We start from the raw sequence: 16,673 nt of genomic DNA, 5'->3' as shown, positions 1-16,673 counted from the left end.
GCTGAAGATTGAGATCAACACCTTTCATCAGCATGATTCAGAACAACTATATGAGGCATGGGAAATGTATAAATATTTGTTGAGGCGTTGTCCTAACCATAATTTGCAGATTGGGAAGAAATCAAGCTTTTATGCAATGGTTTGAACACGCCTACAAGAATGTCAGTGGACTCTGCTGGTGGTGGTAAGATATTTTCAAAGGATCCCATTCTGGACTATGAGATGCTGGAACAAATGACCATCAATAGTTATCAATGGTCATCTGAACGCATGGGCGTCAAGAAATGAGTGTATAGCGTTGATCCTCTCACTTCCATCATTGCACAATTATCTGCGATGACTACATGAGTTGCTGTGTTGAATAAGGTGAGTGTAGAAGATCCATCAGGTGTTTTGGTTGCCATAGAAGAATCTCATCCGTCTGTGGAAGCTCAGTATATAAATCTCAGAGGCTATGAAAATTATCGAGGTAACCCTCTCCCTAATACTTATCATCCTGGATTATGTAACCATGAGAATTTTTCCTATGCCAACAACAAAAATATGTTGAATCCTCCTCCGGGATTCAATACAAACAAGGGTGAAGGGAAGGCATCTTTGGAGGATGTTGTCTCTACATTTGTCAATGAATCTAGCAAGAGAATGTCGAAAACTGAGACTCGACTTGATAGCATGGAGATACATATGTGTAGTTTAGGGGCTATGATGAAATACATGGAACACAGATTGGGCAGCTTGCAAATGCTTTGAAGGATCAAAATCGAGGACAATTTGCCAGAAATAATGAAGTGAACCCAAAAGAGAAATGCAAAGCAGTGGAGTTAAGGAGTGGTAAGAAACTAGTAGCTGAATAAAGAAGAGAAGAACATGAAAAATTAAAGGAAGCGGAATAACAAGTGGTTGAGGAAGAAATTGTCGAAGAGAAGAAGAAAGAACTTGACTCAAAACCGATGTACAAGCCACAACATCCTTACCCACAGCGGTTCAAGAAGAAGGCACTTGATGAGAAATTTTCCACGTTCCTAGACATCTTCAAGAAGATACACATCAATATTCCTTTTGCAGATGCTCTGGAACAGATGCCTAACTATTCTAAGTTCGTCAAAGATGTGATGTCCAAGAAGAGAAGGTTGCAAGACAATAAAGTGGTGAACCTGACAGAAGAGTGCAGCGCAATCCTGCAGAAAAAATTTCCGCAAAAGTTTAAGGATCCAGGGAGTTTTACTATTTTTTGTTTTATTGGTGGAGCTAAAGTAAATAGAGCTTTATGTGATTTAGGAGCGATTATAAATTTAATGCCCTTTTTTGTTTACAAGACGTTGGAGCTTGGAGAAGTCAAGGCGACTAGCATCACATTACAGCTGGAAGATCGAAGTATCACATATCCACGGGGTATTGTGGAGGACATTTTGGTGAAGGTCGACAAGTTCATATTTCCAGCAGAATTTGTGATATTGGACATGGATGAGGATAAAGAAACTCCATTAATTTTTGGGAGACCCTTTCTGGCTACTGCTAGAGCGCTAATAGATGTCCATAAAGGTGAGCTCACGCTTAGAGTTGGTGGTGAAGCTGTGATCTTCAATATCTATCGTACCATGAGGGGACCAAACGAGGTAAGTACATGTAAAAGCATTGAAATTATTGATTCTCATAATTCTTTTTCATGTGCAGGAAGTAATGATCCATTAGAAAGATTTTTGGTTGCAGATGAGGCATTTGATAAGGATGAAGATTGGGAGCGACGTGAACAAGAAGCATTTCTCGAGGGAGCTCCGAAAGAAAAAAGGGTGAGTCCTAAGGAATCTGAAGCATTGGAAAATAGTGCACCAGTGGTATCTTGTGGGGACCTCGGGTTGCCAATCTCATCTTAGGGCAATTAACGATTAATAAACCATTAATCAAGTGTTTAAAAGAAGACTCAAACCAAATAATTTTTTTTTAAAAACTTGAACCTCGCTCGATCGGTGAAATCTTACCGATCGAGCGGCCTAAGAAATCACAATTCTCGGGTCTGAGTATAATTTGGCCTCGCTCGATCGGTCAACTTCTGCCGATCGAGCGACCAAGAAAATCCAAATTCTCTGTTTGCAAAATATAGGCCTCGCTCGATCGGTGAACTCTTGCCAATCGAGCGGCCTCCAACTCTAGAAAACTCTGCATAAATATTTTTGCTGTCAAAACCATACACTATCAATTATTGTCTCCAAAATCAATACAAGGCATGGTTTAAACGTTCTGGAACTTGCATCAACAAATAAACAAGATCTCGAATAACAAGCCATGCATATATATACATCGAACGATTCATTCAAAGGTTAATAGAAAACATAACTATCTCAAATTCCATACAATACTTCATACCAACAAGTTCTAAGGTTCTATGCTTCTAAAGTTCACAAGACTTCATCTACAACCCGAGTTCTCACGTGCTAGACTCTCTCCCAGCTGTCAATGACGTCGATGATCAGCTCCTGCCCTCTCTGTTGTCATGCACACATACAAAATAAGACAACAGCTAGATAAACTCCGGTGAGAAACGATTCTCAGTATAACCAACATATAGAAAGCGCTAAATAAATCACATCATCTCAATTCAAACTCGACTCAACAAATAGAGTAATTTAATGCTTCAAATACGAATTGATTCACATAACTTCGAGGCCATCAAGATTCATAACTGATCTTGACATGGATATCCATCTAACGAGTTCTTAACCGACTCGCAAATAAGGTTAACAGCAACCTTGGCATAGAATCAATTCAATATAGCATCATATCAACTCAAATTTAAAGATCCACTACCTGAGATGGATCGACAACATCACAATCAAATCAAAAACATAAACAAGTATGTGGTTTTTGCGGGCCAACTCAATAATAGTCATTCTTGAGTTTCAAAGTCCCTACTTCACGATGTCGTCATTATACCTTCGTTATTATCGATTCTGGACTCTTCAAATCTGAAAGATACATCAAATACACAAATATCAAACTTCATTCCAATCTATTGTATCAAAATCGAGTCGAAAACATCATAAGATCGTCAATCGATCGCATTTCAAACCTCAATCAACTTTTTTCGGTTCAAAGTCGTTGTCTCGAGTCGTTGGCCTTCCAAACTCAACTGAAACTGAAGAATAAAATTCTATAACATTCACATCATCAAGATAAGTGTTTCAGCTTAGTTATCGAATATCAAAACAGTCCAAAAACTCGATTAAACGGCGTAGCGATTGAAAATCGGTAACCGACGTAATCCCGAAACCATTTCTACTTCATTTCAATCATTCATACAACATATATCAGATAATATCTCATCAAACTCTTCATAATATCAGCTATAAACAACAATCATAAGCTGGAATTCATGCTTGGACACATTCCATATAAACTCCTCAATCCGATTTCGAGATAGAATCGCATAAACGTCAATAAACGTAATCAAAAGCTTAAACTCTGATTTTTGTCACAAACTGATTTTGAAATCCATAAAACACAACATAAAACTTACACGAGATCGAAGCCCTCGTCATAAGGATTCCAGAACAATTTACGGAATCGAAATCGGATAACCGGAGCAAAAGTTACGAGGATTTAAAGATCAAAGCAAATGAAGAAAATGGTTCTCAGCTTTGCTCTATTCAAGTTTTCTGAATTGAAAAGGAAAATTACACGTGCACATGCTGAGTACTCAAATAATATCTGATAACTTTCAACCAATATTGCAATTTAGCCCCTCAAGTCTTCACTAATTGCAATTTGGTCTTCGGCCCTTATTTTAATTCAATTGCAATCCTAAATAATTTAAGAATATTAGAATTTAAATCAAAACTCTAAATATTCCCAAATTAAATATACTTGGATTAAAATCAAATTAAGTTCGGATTAATATTAATTAATATCGGGCCTTACATTTCTCCCTCACTAAGACATGAGTTCGTCCTAGAATTCATAAACAGTATAGATATGCAGACTGCATGCTCATAAGAATAAAGAATAACTGAAAACTGAATAAGAACTCACATCAGTGAAATAGGTAAGGAAATCGTTGTTTCATATCTTCTTCGACTTCCCACGTCGCCTCTTCAACTCCGTGTTGACTTCATTGAATCTTCACCAATGGAATGGTCTTCGTTCGGAGTTGCTTTGTCTTCCTATCGAGAATCTGAATAGGTTGTTTGAAATAACTAAGAGTATCATCCAACTCAGCTTCATCAGAACGAATCACATGAGACGCATCAGATATATACTTCCTCAACATCGATACATGAAAGACATCATGTATTCCAGATACATACATAGGAAGAGCGAGTCGATAAGCTAGATGACCTATCTTCTCGAGAATCTCATACGACCCAATATACCTCGGAGATAATTTTCATCGTTTACCAAATCGAACGGTGCCTCTGAACGGTGAAATCTTCAGAAACACTTTATCTCCCTGATCAAAAGATAATGGCCATCATCGTATATTCGCATATCTGGTCTGTGCTGTGCTGTGTTGTTCTCATTCTCTGCTGTATCAGTTTCACCTTCTCAGTCATCTGTCTGATCATATCTGGCCCTAACTCAGGTACTTCAGAAACATCATCCCAATACAAAGGCGATCGACACTTCTTCCCATATAATGCTTCAAATGGTGCCATCTCTATACTCATCTGATAACTGTTGTTATACGAAAATTCCACGAGTGGTATAGAATTTTGCCATGTAACACCAAAATCAAGTACTACAACTCTGAGCATATCCTCAAGCGTCTGAATAGTTCGTTCAGATTGACCGTCAGTTTGAGGATGATAAGCAGTACTCAAATGTAAGCGCATACCTAAAGATTCCTGTAGGCTATGCCAAAAGTGCGAAGTAAACCTCGGATCTCGGTCAGATACAATCGGCTTTGGCACACCATGTAGTCTTACCACTTCCCGAATATAGAGATCCGCCATTTGATCATGACGATAAGTCATTCGGTAAGGAATAAAGCACGCAGATTTTGTCAATCTGTCGATGATCACCCAAACAGCATCGCATCCTCGAGATGATCGTGGCAACTTCGTTACAAAGTCCATGGAAATGTGATCCCATTTCCATTCAGGAATAGATAAACTCTGTAATAAGCCACCTAGTTTTTTTCTTTCAGCCTTCACCTATTGGCAATTCAAACAATTAGATACAAATTCAGTCACATCAGACTTCATTTGTTTCCCCCAGTACTGATTCTTCAAGTCGTTGTAACACTAAAGCGACTGCAATGGGCTTCTTTCAAAATATTCTGTATCAAGTCTGCAATATTGGGAACAACTATTCGGTTATTCACATACAGGATATCATCATCACTAACCTTGTACTCAGACTGATGTCCTAATCAGATCATTTCAATCGATTTCTGCACATTTTGATCGGCTTTCTGCGCTTCTCTAATGCGAATCAGCAATTCTGGCTCAGCACTGATTGCATACACTCTCATCGGCCTTCTATCCATCTCAAATACATACCCAGAAATACAACAATCTTCAATCAAATTAGATACACCTACAGTAGACAAAGACAGAGCACAAACCTTTCTACTCAGGGCATCCGCTGCTGCATTAGATTTTTCCGGATAATATTTGATTTCACAATAAAAATCCTTCAATGAATCAAGCCATCGTCGTTGTCTCATATTCAATTTGGATTGTGAGAACAGATACTTCAGACTTTTGTGATCAAAAAAGATTTCAAACTTCTCGCCATATAAGTAATGTCTCCAGATCTTTAATGCAAAAACAATTGCAGCCAATTCAAGATCATGAATCGGATACCTGACTTCATGTGGTTTTATTTGTCGAGAAGCATAAGCGACAACATGTCTTTTCTGCATTAAAATACATCCCAAACCCTGGTGAGAAGCATCACAATAAACAACAAAATCACCAGTACCTGTAGGGATTTTCAAAACCGGCGCTGTAGTCAATCTCTTCTTGAGTTCGATAAAACTTCTTTCACACGCCTCAGACCAAATAAATGGTGCATTTTTCTGTGTAAGTTGTGTAATAGGCTTCGCTATTGATGAAAAATCTCGAATGAATCGACGGTAATAACCAGCTAAGCCCATAAAACTTCGAATTTCTGGCACAGATGTCGGTCTCTGCCAATTGATCACAGCTTCAACCTTACTCGGATCAACTGAAATGCCATCTCCCGAAATTATATGACCAAGAAAAACAACTCTCTGCAACCAAAATTCACATTTGGATAACTTGGCATACAATTTCTCTCCTCTTAATGTTCTCAGTACAATTCGGAGATGATCAGCATGTTCACACAGATTCTTAGAGTATATCAAAATATCATCGATAAAAATAATCACAAAGTTGTCTAAATATCTTTGAAATACTCTATTCATCAATCCCATAGAAACTGCTGGTGCATTCGTTAAACAAAAAGGCATGACTATAAATTCATAATGGCCATACCTGGTTCTAAATGCAGTCTTAGGAATGTCTTCGTCTCTAAATCTCAATTGATGATATCCGAATCGTAGATCAATCTTCGAATATATTGACGATCCCTTCAATTGATCAAATAAATCATCGATACGAGGTAAAGGATAGCGATTCTTTACCGTTGCTTTGTTCAATTGCCGGTAGTCAATACATAATCTCATCGATCCGTCTTTCTTTCTTACAAATAATACTGGAGCACCCCATTGTTGGACATGGTTCGATCCATGATGAGCTTCACTGAGCTTCCACCTTCGTTTTGGGGCTATGCGCTTGAAACGGCGGTTTTATTGTTGAACAACGTCCACACTAAAGCAGTGTCAATCGTGATTGATCAGAGAGCCGCGTTTTCCAACACCCCATGGGGATACACTCGGTCTGATATATCCTTTGGCCAACAAATCTTCAAGTTGGTCTTTCAGTTCTTTCAGTTCAATTGGTGCCATTCGGTAAGGTGCTTTTGATATCAGCTGAGTACCTGACATCAAATCAATACCAAAGTCTACTTCACGGTACGGTGGTAATCCTGGAATCTCATCAGGGAATACATCTGCAAACTCATTCACCACCGGTATATCAGTCAATTTCGGACCAGTCTTCAGTATATCAACTGCATAGATCAGAAATCCCTCTGCTCCCTTCTGTAACAAATCAGTCATAGCAATAACAGAGATCAAGGGAATTTTAGATCTAGCACCCTTACCATAAAATTTCCATTCGTCAGCCATCACTGGTCTGAACCTCACTATCTTCTGAAAACAGTCAACTGTTGCTCTGTACTTGGTTAACATATCAATACCGATTATACAGTCAAAATCAGATAAACCAAGAACGATTCAGTCAAGCTCAACTTCATTACCTTCGTACTGTAGTACACAATTTCTAACAGACTTCACTGATATTATACCTTTTCCCAACAGTGAAGATATAGACACTACAGTAGTTAATGACTCAACATACAATGAATACAACGTAAAAAATTGTTCAGATATGAAGGTATGCGACGCACCAGTATCGAATAAGACATAGGCAGGATAACCAAAAAGAAAACAGTTACCTGCAATCACATCATCTGGTGCTGCTTGTGCTTGCTCCCCTGTCAATGCAAACACTCGTGCTTGTTGCCTCGGAGGTTGATTCACCGCCTGACCTCCTCCTCTACTCTGTGCTGCAGGCTGTGGTTGAAAAGAGTGAACAGAAGATGTAGATTGACCCACCAGTCTTGATGATCCAGTACCCTGTGCACCCTCAGAACCTCGTTGTGGACACACTCTCGCAAAGTGTCCCATCTTGTTGCAAATGTGGCAACTGCCAAACACACCTCGGCATTGATCATTAGTATGGCGACCACCACACTTGGTGCAATACACATCAGACCTCTGTCCAGCTCTAGACTGTCGGGAACTACCTGAACTAGAAGAGCTACTACCACCAGATCTCTTGAATTGTTTACTCTTGCCCTTGAAGAAATTTTTCTTTCCACTGCTGCTACCTCCATCTTCAAATCGAGGTGGTGGAATCTGTGGCTGCTCTTGGGGCTGTCTCACTGGCTGTGGCACAAACTGTGCTCCTCGTTGTTTCAATATCCCTGCTTCTGCTCCCTTTGCTCGATTCAGAGCATCGGCAAAGGTATTCGATCTTCCCGAATTCACAAGTGTAAACACTTCAGGATTCAAGCCATTGATGAATTGATCGGCTTGAGCTTCATCACTAACAGCAATATGTGGAGCAAACTTCAACAATATAGTGAATTTTGCAACATATTCCTCAATATTTAACTGTCCCTATTGTAAACTTGCAAACTCTGCTCCTTTGTCCTTGCGATAAGACACAGGAAAGAAACGCTGATAGAAAATAGTTCGAAATACAGACCAGGTAATAAAAGTACCTTGGTTTTCCAATGCTCTCTTCGTCGCTATCCACCAACTCTTGGCAAGGCCATGCAGTTGATGAATTACCAGTCTCACGCGACGATCATCTGTATAATCAATGGACTCGAATAACTGCTCAATATCTTCCAACCAGTTTTCGCACTCCACAGCATTCTCAGTTCCTTGCAACTTCGGTGGTTTGAATGATTGGAATCGTTTCAGAAGTTTCTCCATCGGATTCGCATCACTGAACTCATCAGTAGAAGTACTACCCTGTCCATGTACAGACACTGTCCTGGGACCTGTGCAGCATTCGTCTGTTCAGGCTGATTCATGGCCAATGTCTGTCTACCCCACTCATCTATTCTCAGTCCAAGAAACTTATGCTTTGATACCACCTGTTGTGGGGACCTCGGGTTGCCAATCTCATCTTAGGGCAATTAACGATTAATGAACCATTAATCAAGTGTTTAAAAGAATACTCAAACAAAATAATTTTTTTTTTAAAACTTGGACCTCGCTCGATCGGTGAAATCTTACCGATCGAGCGGGCTAAGAAATCACAATTCTCGGGTCTGAGTATAATTTGGCCTCGCTCGATCGGTCAACTTCTGCCGATCGAGCGGCCAAGAAAATCCAAATTCTTTGTTTGCAAAATACAGGCCTCGCTCGATCGGTGAACTCTTGCCGATCGAGCGACCTCCAACTCCAGAAAACTCGGCATAAATATTTTTGCTGTCAAAACCATACACTATCAATTCTTGTCTCCAAAATCAATACAAGGCATGGTTTAAACGTTCTGGAACTTGCATCAACAAATAAACAAGATCTCAAATAACAAGTCATGCATATATATACATCGAACGATTCATTCAAAGGTTAATAAAAAGCATAACTATCTCAAATTCCATACAATACTTCATACCAACAAGTTCTAAGGTTCTATGCTTCTAAAGTTCACAAAACTTCATCTACAACCCGAGTCCTCACGTGCTAGACTCTCTCCCAGCTGTCAATGACGTCGATGATCAGCTCCTGCCCTCTCTGTTGTCATGCACATATACAAAACAAGACAACATCTGGATAAACTCCGGTGAGAAATGATTCTCAGTATAACCAACATATAGAAAGCGCTAAATAAATCACATCATCTCAATTCAAACTCGACTCAACAAATAAAATAATTTAACGCTTCAAATACGAATTTATTCACATAACTTCGAGGCCATCAAGATTCATAACTGGTCTTGACATGGATATCCATCTAATGAGTTCGTAACCGACTCGCAAATAAGGTTAACAACAACCTTGGCATAGAATCAATTCAATATAGCATCATATCAACTCAAATTTAAAGATCCACTATCTGATATGGATCGACAACATCACAATCAAATCAAAAACATAAACAATTATGTGGTTTTTGCGGGCCAACTCAATAATAGTCATTCTTGAGTTTCAAAGTCCCTACTTCGCGATGTCGTCATTATACCTTCGTTATTATCATTTCTGGACTCTTGAAATCTGAAAGATACATCAAATACACAAATTTCAAACTTCATTCCAATCTACTGTATCAAAATCGAGTCGAAAACATCATAAGATCGTCAATCGATCGCATTTCAAACCTCAATCAACTTTCTTCGGTTCAAAGTCGTTGTCTCGAGTCGTTGGCCTTCCAAACTCAACTGAAACTGAAGAATAAAATTCTATAACATTCACATCATCAAGATAAGTGTTTCAGCTTAGCTATTGAATATCAAAACAGTCCAAAAACTCGATTAAACGGCGTAGCGATTGAAAATCGATAACCGACATAATCCGGAAACCATTTCTACTTCATTTCAATCATTCATACAACATATATCAGATAATATCTCATCAAACTCTTCATAATATCAGCTATAAACAACAATCATAAGCTGGAATTCATGCTTGGACACATTTCATATAAACTCCTCAAGCCGATTTCGAGATAGAATCGTATAAACGTCAATAAACGTAATCCAAAGCTTAAACTCTGATTTTTGTCACAAACTGATTTCGAAATCCATAAAACACAACATAAACTTACAGGAGATCGAAGCCCTCGTCATAAGGATTCCAGAACAATTTACGGAATCAAAATCGGATAACCGGAGCAAAAGTTACGAGGATTTAAAGATCAAAGCAAATGAAGAAAATGGCTCTCGGCTTTGCTCTGTTCAAGTTTGCTGAATTGAAAAGGAAAATTACACGTGCACATGCTGAGTACTCAAATAATATCTGATAACTTTCAACCAATTTTGCAATTTAGCCCCTCAAGTCTTCAATAACTGTAATTTGGTCTTCGGCCCTTATTTTAATTCAATTGCAATCCTAAATAATTTAAGAATATTAGAATTTAAATCAAAACTCTAAATATTCCCAAATTAAATATACTTGGATTAAAATCAAATTAAGTTCGGATTAATATTAATTAATCCCGGTCCTTACATATCTGCTGAAACTCATGATATTAAAGAGTTGCCTGCACATTTATGTTATTCATTCCTTGGTGAGAATTCTACTTGTTCTGTCATTATCTCTTCTCATCTATCTGAAGTAGAAAAATATAAGTTGTTGAGAGTCTTGAGAAATTTTAAAACTGCTTTAGGATGGTCAATTTCTGATATTAAGGGTATTAGTCCAACAATCTGCATGCATAAAATTTTGAAGGAAAGAATCTTATACTCCTTATGTTGACCATCAGAGGCGGTTGAATCCCGCCATGAAAGAAGTTGTTAAGAAAGAAGTTTTAAAATTTTTAAATGCGGGTGTGATATATGCTATTTTTTATAGTAGTTGGGTGTTTCCTGTACAAGTGGTGCCTAAGAAAGGTGGGACTACTGTGGTAAAAAATGAAAACAATGAGTTAATCTCCACGCATATAGTAACTAGCTGACGAGTTTTTATAGATTATACGAAGTTGAACAAAGCTACTCGTAAAGATCATTTCCAATTTTTTTTTATTATTCAAATGCTTGATAGACTTGCTGGTTATTGTTATTACCGTTTCTTAGATGACTATTCAGGGTATAATCAAATTCTTATAGCACTGGAGGATCAGGAGAAGACTACTTTTACGTGCCCTTATGGAACGTTTTCCTTTAGGAGGATGCCTTTTGGCTTGTGCAATGCACTGAAGACTTTTCAGCGGTGTATAATGGAGATTTTTGCAGATATGGTGGACGACGTGATGGAAGTTTTCATGAATGATTTTTTAGTCTTTGGTTCCTATTTTGATCACTGTTTGCATAACCTTTCCCTTTTTTTACAGAGATGTCAAGAAAATAACTTAGTTCTTAACTGGGAGAAATGTCACTTTATGGTTCGAGAGGGCATTGTCCTTGGACATAAAGTGTCATCACGGGAATTAGAGGTGGATCGGGCCAAAGTGGTTGCAATTAAGAAGCTTCCACCTCCAAATAATATCAAAGGCATCAGAAGTTTTTTAGGCCATGCGGGATTTTATCGGAGATTCATCAAGGATTTTTTTAAAATCACAAAACCCCTATGTAATTTGCATGAAAAAGATTCTACTTTCATATTTGATGATGCCTGTTTGCAGGCTCTTGAGAAGATAAATAAGGCATTAACCACAACACCTATCATGATCGTTTCGGATTGGAAAGAACCGTTCGAGCTGATGTGTGATGCCAATGACTATGCAGTGGGGGCTGCTTTGGGCCAGTGGAGAGAGAAGATGTTTAGAGCCATTTAATATGCAAGTCGTACCATGGATGCTGCACAACAAAACTATACCACCACAGAAAAGAAGATGCTAGCAGTAGTTTTTGCGTTTGATAAATTTAGACCATATTTAATCGGCACTAAAGTAGTTGTTTATACTGACCATGCATCGATTCGTTACCTATTTTCAAAGAAGGATGCTAAACCACGCTTGATAAGGTGGATTTTGCTTCTAAAAGAATTTGATTTTGAGATCAAGGATAAAAAGGGAAGTGAAAATCAGGTTGCGGACCACTTGTCGAGACTGGAGCTAGAAGAAGTTAAGGAGGAGGACAACATAAAAGAAGAATTTTCAGATGAACAGATTTTTCGGTAAGTTCTTCCATTCCATGGTTTGCTGATATTGCTAATTTTTTGTCTTGTGGTGCTATGCCTCCAGATTTGAATAACCGTCAAAAGAAGAAATTCTTCCATGACGTCAAGTTCTTTCTGTGGGATGACCATTATGTGTTCAAAAGATGCAATGATCAAGTGATAAGGAGATGTGTGGAGGGTCAAGTAGCACATGAAATCCTAGAACAATGCCATTCTGCGCCATATGGAGGACATTTTGGAGCAACACAGACTGTTGCTAAGATAATACAATCTGGTTTTTATTGGCCTACTTTATTTAGAGATAGTTACACCTTAGTGAAATCATGTGATAAGTGTCAAAGAATTGGGAATATCTCTAGAAAGCATGAAATTCCCCTCAAAAATATTTTAGAAGTCGAATTGTTTGATGTGTGGGGCATTGATTTTATGGGTCCATTTCCGCCTTCGTTCGGTTACACTTATATTTTACTAGCCATGGACTATGTTTGGAAATGGGTGGAAGCAATTGCCACCTTTACTAACGATGCTCGTGTTGTAGTAAAATTCTTACAAAAGAACATTTTTACGAGGTTCGGAACTCCACGAGCAATAATCAGTGACAAAGGTACGCACTTTTGCAATAAACTTTTTAATACCTTGCTCACTAAGTATGGTGTCAGGCATAAGGTGGCGTGCGCATACCATCCATAAACCAATGGTCACGCTGAGATCTCTAACCGGGAAATCAAGCAAATTTTAGAGAAAATGGTTAAGACGAATAGGAAAGATTTGGCAATCAACTCGATGACGCTCTTTGGGAATACCGCACTGCATTCAAAACACATATTTGTAGTCGCCTTATAGGTTAGTGTTTGGTAAGGCGTGTCATTTGCCATTGAAGTTGGAGCACAAGTCGTTTTGGGCTGTCAAGAAGCTGAACATGGATCTTGAAGTATCCGAGGGGTCGCAAAAATTACAGTTGAATGAACTGGATGAATTCCAAAATTATGCATATGAGAATGCCAAGATATACAAGGAGCAAACAAAGAAGTGGCATGAAAACACATTGTGCGCAGAGAATTCGAAACGGGTCAGAAAGTTTTGTTGTTTAACCCATGTTTGAAAATATTTCAAGGAAAGCTGAAATCGTGATGGTTCGGGCCATTTATCGTGGAGACAGTTTATCCGCATGGTGCCATTGAGCTGCTATGTACAGATGGACGAATTTTCAAGGTGAATGGGCAAAGATTCAAGCATTACTTTGGCAATGAAGTACAACATGCGGAGAACACAATGATTGAGGACCCCAAATAAAGTGCAGACGCAGTCGGGCTGATAACTATAAACCAAGAGCTTTCTAGGAGGCAACCCAAAAATTTTAATTTTTACGTCCTTATTCTGGTTCGTTTTTTTTGTTATTTATTAAATTATTTTTTCAGTTTACTAAGTTATATTTTTGTGTAAACTGTTATATTTTTGTGTGTCTTGGAATTAATTTCAATAATTTTGATGATTTATTTTTCAGGAATTTCGAGTCCTTATTCGAGAGGACGATGCGCCCGTGCGCTCTTTGATGCCAATCCAGCAGATTTGTGTGAATCCCATGCATGCCCGCTTCATCTTCCTGAGCGCCCGCGCCGTTTTAGCCTTGTTTATGCGAAGTTTATGCACGACCGCCCCATCCAAACTGAGCCCCGCGTGTAACACCCGGTATTTTTAAATACGTAAATTCGCATGCATAATTAGGAAATTTATTTATTTAAAATTTTAGATTTATGGGTTAAATAATTATGTAAATTATTTGTGCATGTTTTAAGTTATTTTTTAAGCATTTAACCCATAATTAGTGAATTTCACGATTTATGAAAATTAATTGTTTTTATCGCGTAGACGAGACCGTGGACGGACGAGATGACAACTTTCTACCCAAATTATTTTATGAGTCTTTTTAGAGCCCAAAAATATTATTTTGAGTTTTATTTCCTCAAAATTTTTAGTATTTAATTTTATATAATTTTAAGAGTCCATTTTTATCCAAATTTAGACAAAATAATGACTTTTTACTATCTTTAAAATTCCCTTAATTATATATTTCGGGATTTTAATTTTAGTTATCAGATTTTACTTCTTAATTAGAGTTTTTAAGTTATATATTTTATATTTAAAAACCCTTATTGATATTTTAATTATCCTAAACCTTATTTTTATTCTAATTACCCTAAACCTACCCCAAAAATCCTACGATTAAATCACCCAGCCGACATCTCCCCCTCTCCTTCATCTTCTTCATCGATCAGAAATCTCCAAGGCTCCATAGCCGATTTTTCTTCGAAGTTTCAATGTTGCTCGTCGTCCCGTCGTCCCGGATTCGTTCTACACGCTCCTATCTCTTCCTTTAACGGTGCAAGGCATGTTTCTTTCTCAAATTTTCGTGTCATATTAGTGGTTAATAGTGTGCGTGTGTATGCATTAGAATTATTCAAGGAAATTTCAGAAAATTCGTTTAGTTTTGGTTGTTATGCACCTTGTTCATGTTTTTCTTCCATGCTCACGTTTTCTTGCTTCATGACTTGTATGGCTGCTGGTCAGAGGTTGCAGGGGGTTCCTTAGGGTCCCTAGGTTGGTGTGGTTCGGCTAGTTTGGGCTGGAAAGGGGCTGAGGCATGCTGGTTCGATGTTGGTCCAAGGGGGGTGCAGTTTAGGGTTCAACGGAAGAGGGCTTCGGGTTTGAGGTAGGGACCGTGGCTCGGGCTGAGCCACGGTAGGTTAGGACCGCCCAGACGTGGGCTACGTCTGGGCGGTGGCGCTCCGGCCAGGGGTGGCCAGAGCTGGCCGGCAGTAGGCCATGAAGGCCTGCTGCTCACGGCCGAGGGGAGTTCGGGTAGGGGGGATCGGGTTAGAGGTTTTGAGGGGTCCGGGTCGGGTTGTTGGGCCCGGGTCGGGTTCAATAAATCATGGGTCAAGTCTAGTGGGTCCGGGTCCAGGTTAAGTGAGTCGGGCTTGGGTAATTTATTTTTTAGTATTAAGTATAATTAAGTGTTTAATGGGCCTAATTAAATCCAAAAATTTAATTGGGTTCCATTTAATTATTTGGGTTAAATTTAATTATATTTGGGCTTAAATAAATTTATTTAAGTTAGTCCACTAATTTTTATGGGCTTTAGAGCCCATGGAAATTATTGGGCCAGTCTTTGGGCTTTTGGGCCCATTGGGCCAGAATAGAATGTTAATGGGCCAGAATTTAGGAAATTGGGTTTGAGTGTTAGAGCCAGCAGTTCAGTACAAACCATGAGAAATTGCATGTGTCCTAAATATATATTTAATTATTTTATGCATGAATGTTATTTTAGTATTTATATGTTAGTATAAAAATTAAATTAAATATATATTAAGGACACACATTTTATTTAAGTACATGCATTCATAAAATAATTTTTATGCATGATTTAATGTTTAAGGTTGAGCAAAAGAAAATAATTTTATGTTGGAAGTTGAAGTAGTGTGACAATTTAAGGGGGATTCGTCCCCATATGTGAACTATTGAAGGGCAGTTTACTGCCAATTTAAGAGGTGATTCGTCACCGCCACGTACGTTGGTTTCCACGCTGATCAGTATTTAATGTATGATTTAAGGTTACACTATGGATACAACCATGCGATGTTAGAAAATAATTTGCTCAACAATGTTTATGTATTATGTATGATTATGATATTTAAGTTAATTTAAGTTATGTTATTTCATGATATTTTTTTAAGCATGCTCATTCATGTATATGTATGTATTAGTATTAAAGTGATTTAAATTATTTTAAACCCTTGTTATGTTAGCATGTTGGGCCTCTAGGCTCACTACACTGGTATGGTGCAGGTGAGTACGTAGAGGAGGATGTGGTACCCACCGGCGGCGAGGACATATGAGCAGACATGCAGTGACCCCGTGACCGTGATAGTCGTCTGAGTCTTTATGCATGTTTTGAATATTTTAGCATGTTATACATTTGTTTATTTATTTTCAGTGGTTGACAGTATGAGATATTTTATTTAAATATTTTCAGTGCATGCAAATTTTATTTATTTTTGCTTATGTCAGTATTTTATTAAAATGTTTGACTCAGATATTTAATTTATTAAAGGTTGCATTTTTACTTAGTTTATTTATTTTTAAATATATTTATTCTGTGCATATATGTATGGGCATGTATGTACATATTATTATTTAGTAAGTATAAAAAAAAAAAAAATTCCACATATTTATT

At 38.0% G+C, this 16,673-nt stretch overlaps 1 protein-coding gene across 1 annotated transcript; it reads left to right on the top strand.

Moving 5' to 3' along the window:
- Positions 1 to 950: 950 nt before the first annotated feature.
- LOC140862761 (uncharacterized) lies at positions 951 to 12,095 on the top strand. Its single transcript, XM_073265795.1, has 4 exons — positions 951 to 1,542; positions 1,675 to 1,855; positions 11,363 to 11,576; positions 11,943 to 12,095. Exons 1-4 carry the CDS (start codon positions 951 to 953, stop codon positions 12,093 to 12,095), a joined length of 1,140 nt encoding a protein of 379 aa, XP_073121896.1.
- The last annotated feature ends 4,578 nt before the right edge of the window (positions 12,096 to 16,673 follow it).

Source organism: Henckelia pumila, chromosome 4 (genome assembly GCF_033568475.1).
Source record: "Henckelia pumila isolate YLH828 chromosome 4, ASM3356847v2, whole genome shotgun sequence".
Classification (NCBI taxonomy): Eukaryota; Viridiplantae; Streptophyta; class Magnoliopsida; order Lamiales; family Gesneriaceae; genus Henckelia; species Henckelia pumila.
The sequence above is the reverse complement of the archived record's forward strand: the minus strand, read 5'-3'. Positions and strand labels throughout refer to the sequence as shown.

Coding starts and splice junctions, on each gene's coding strand:
- LOC140862761 (XM_073265795.1), top strand. CDS start 951: ATGTACAAGCCACAACATCCTTACCCACAGCGGTTCAAGAAGAAGGCA. Junction 1,543..1,674: donor GCTAATAGATGTCCATAAAG/GTGAGCTCACGC, acceptor TTTCATGTGCAG/GAAGTAATGATCCATTAGAA. Junction 1,856..11,362: donor GTATCTTGTGGGGACCTCGG/GTTGCCAATCTC, acceptor AATGCTTGATAG/ACTTGCTGGTTATTGTTATT.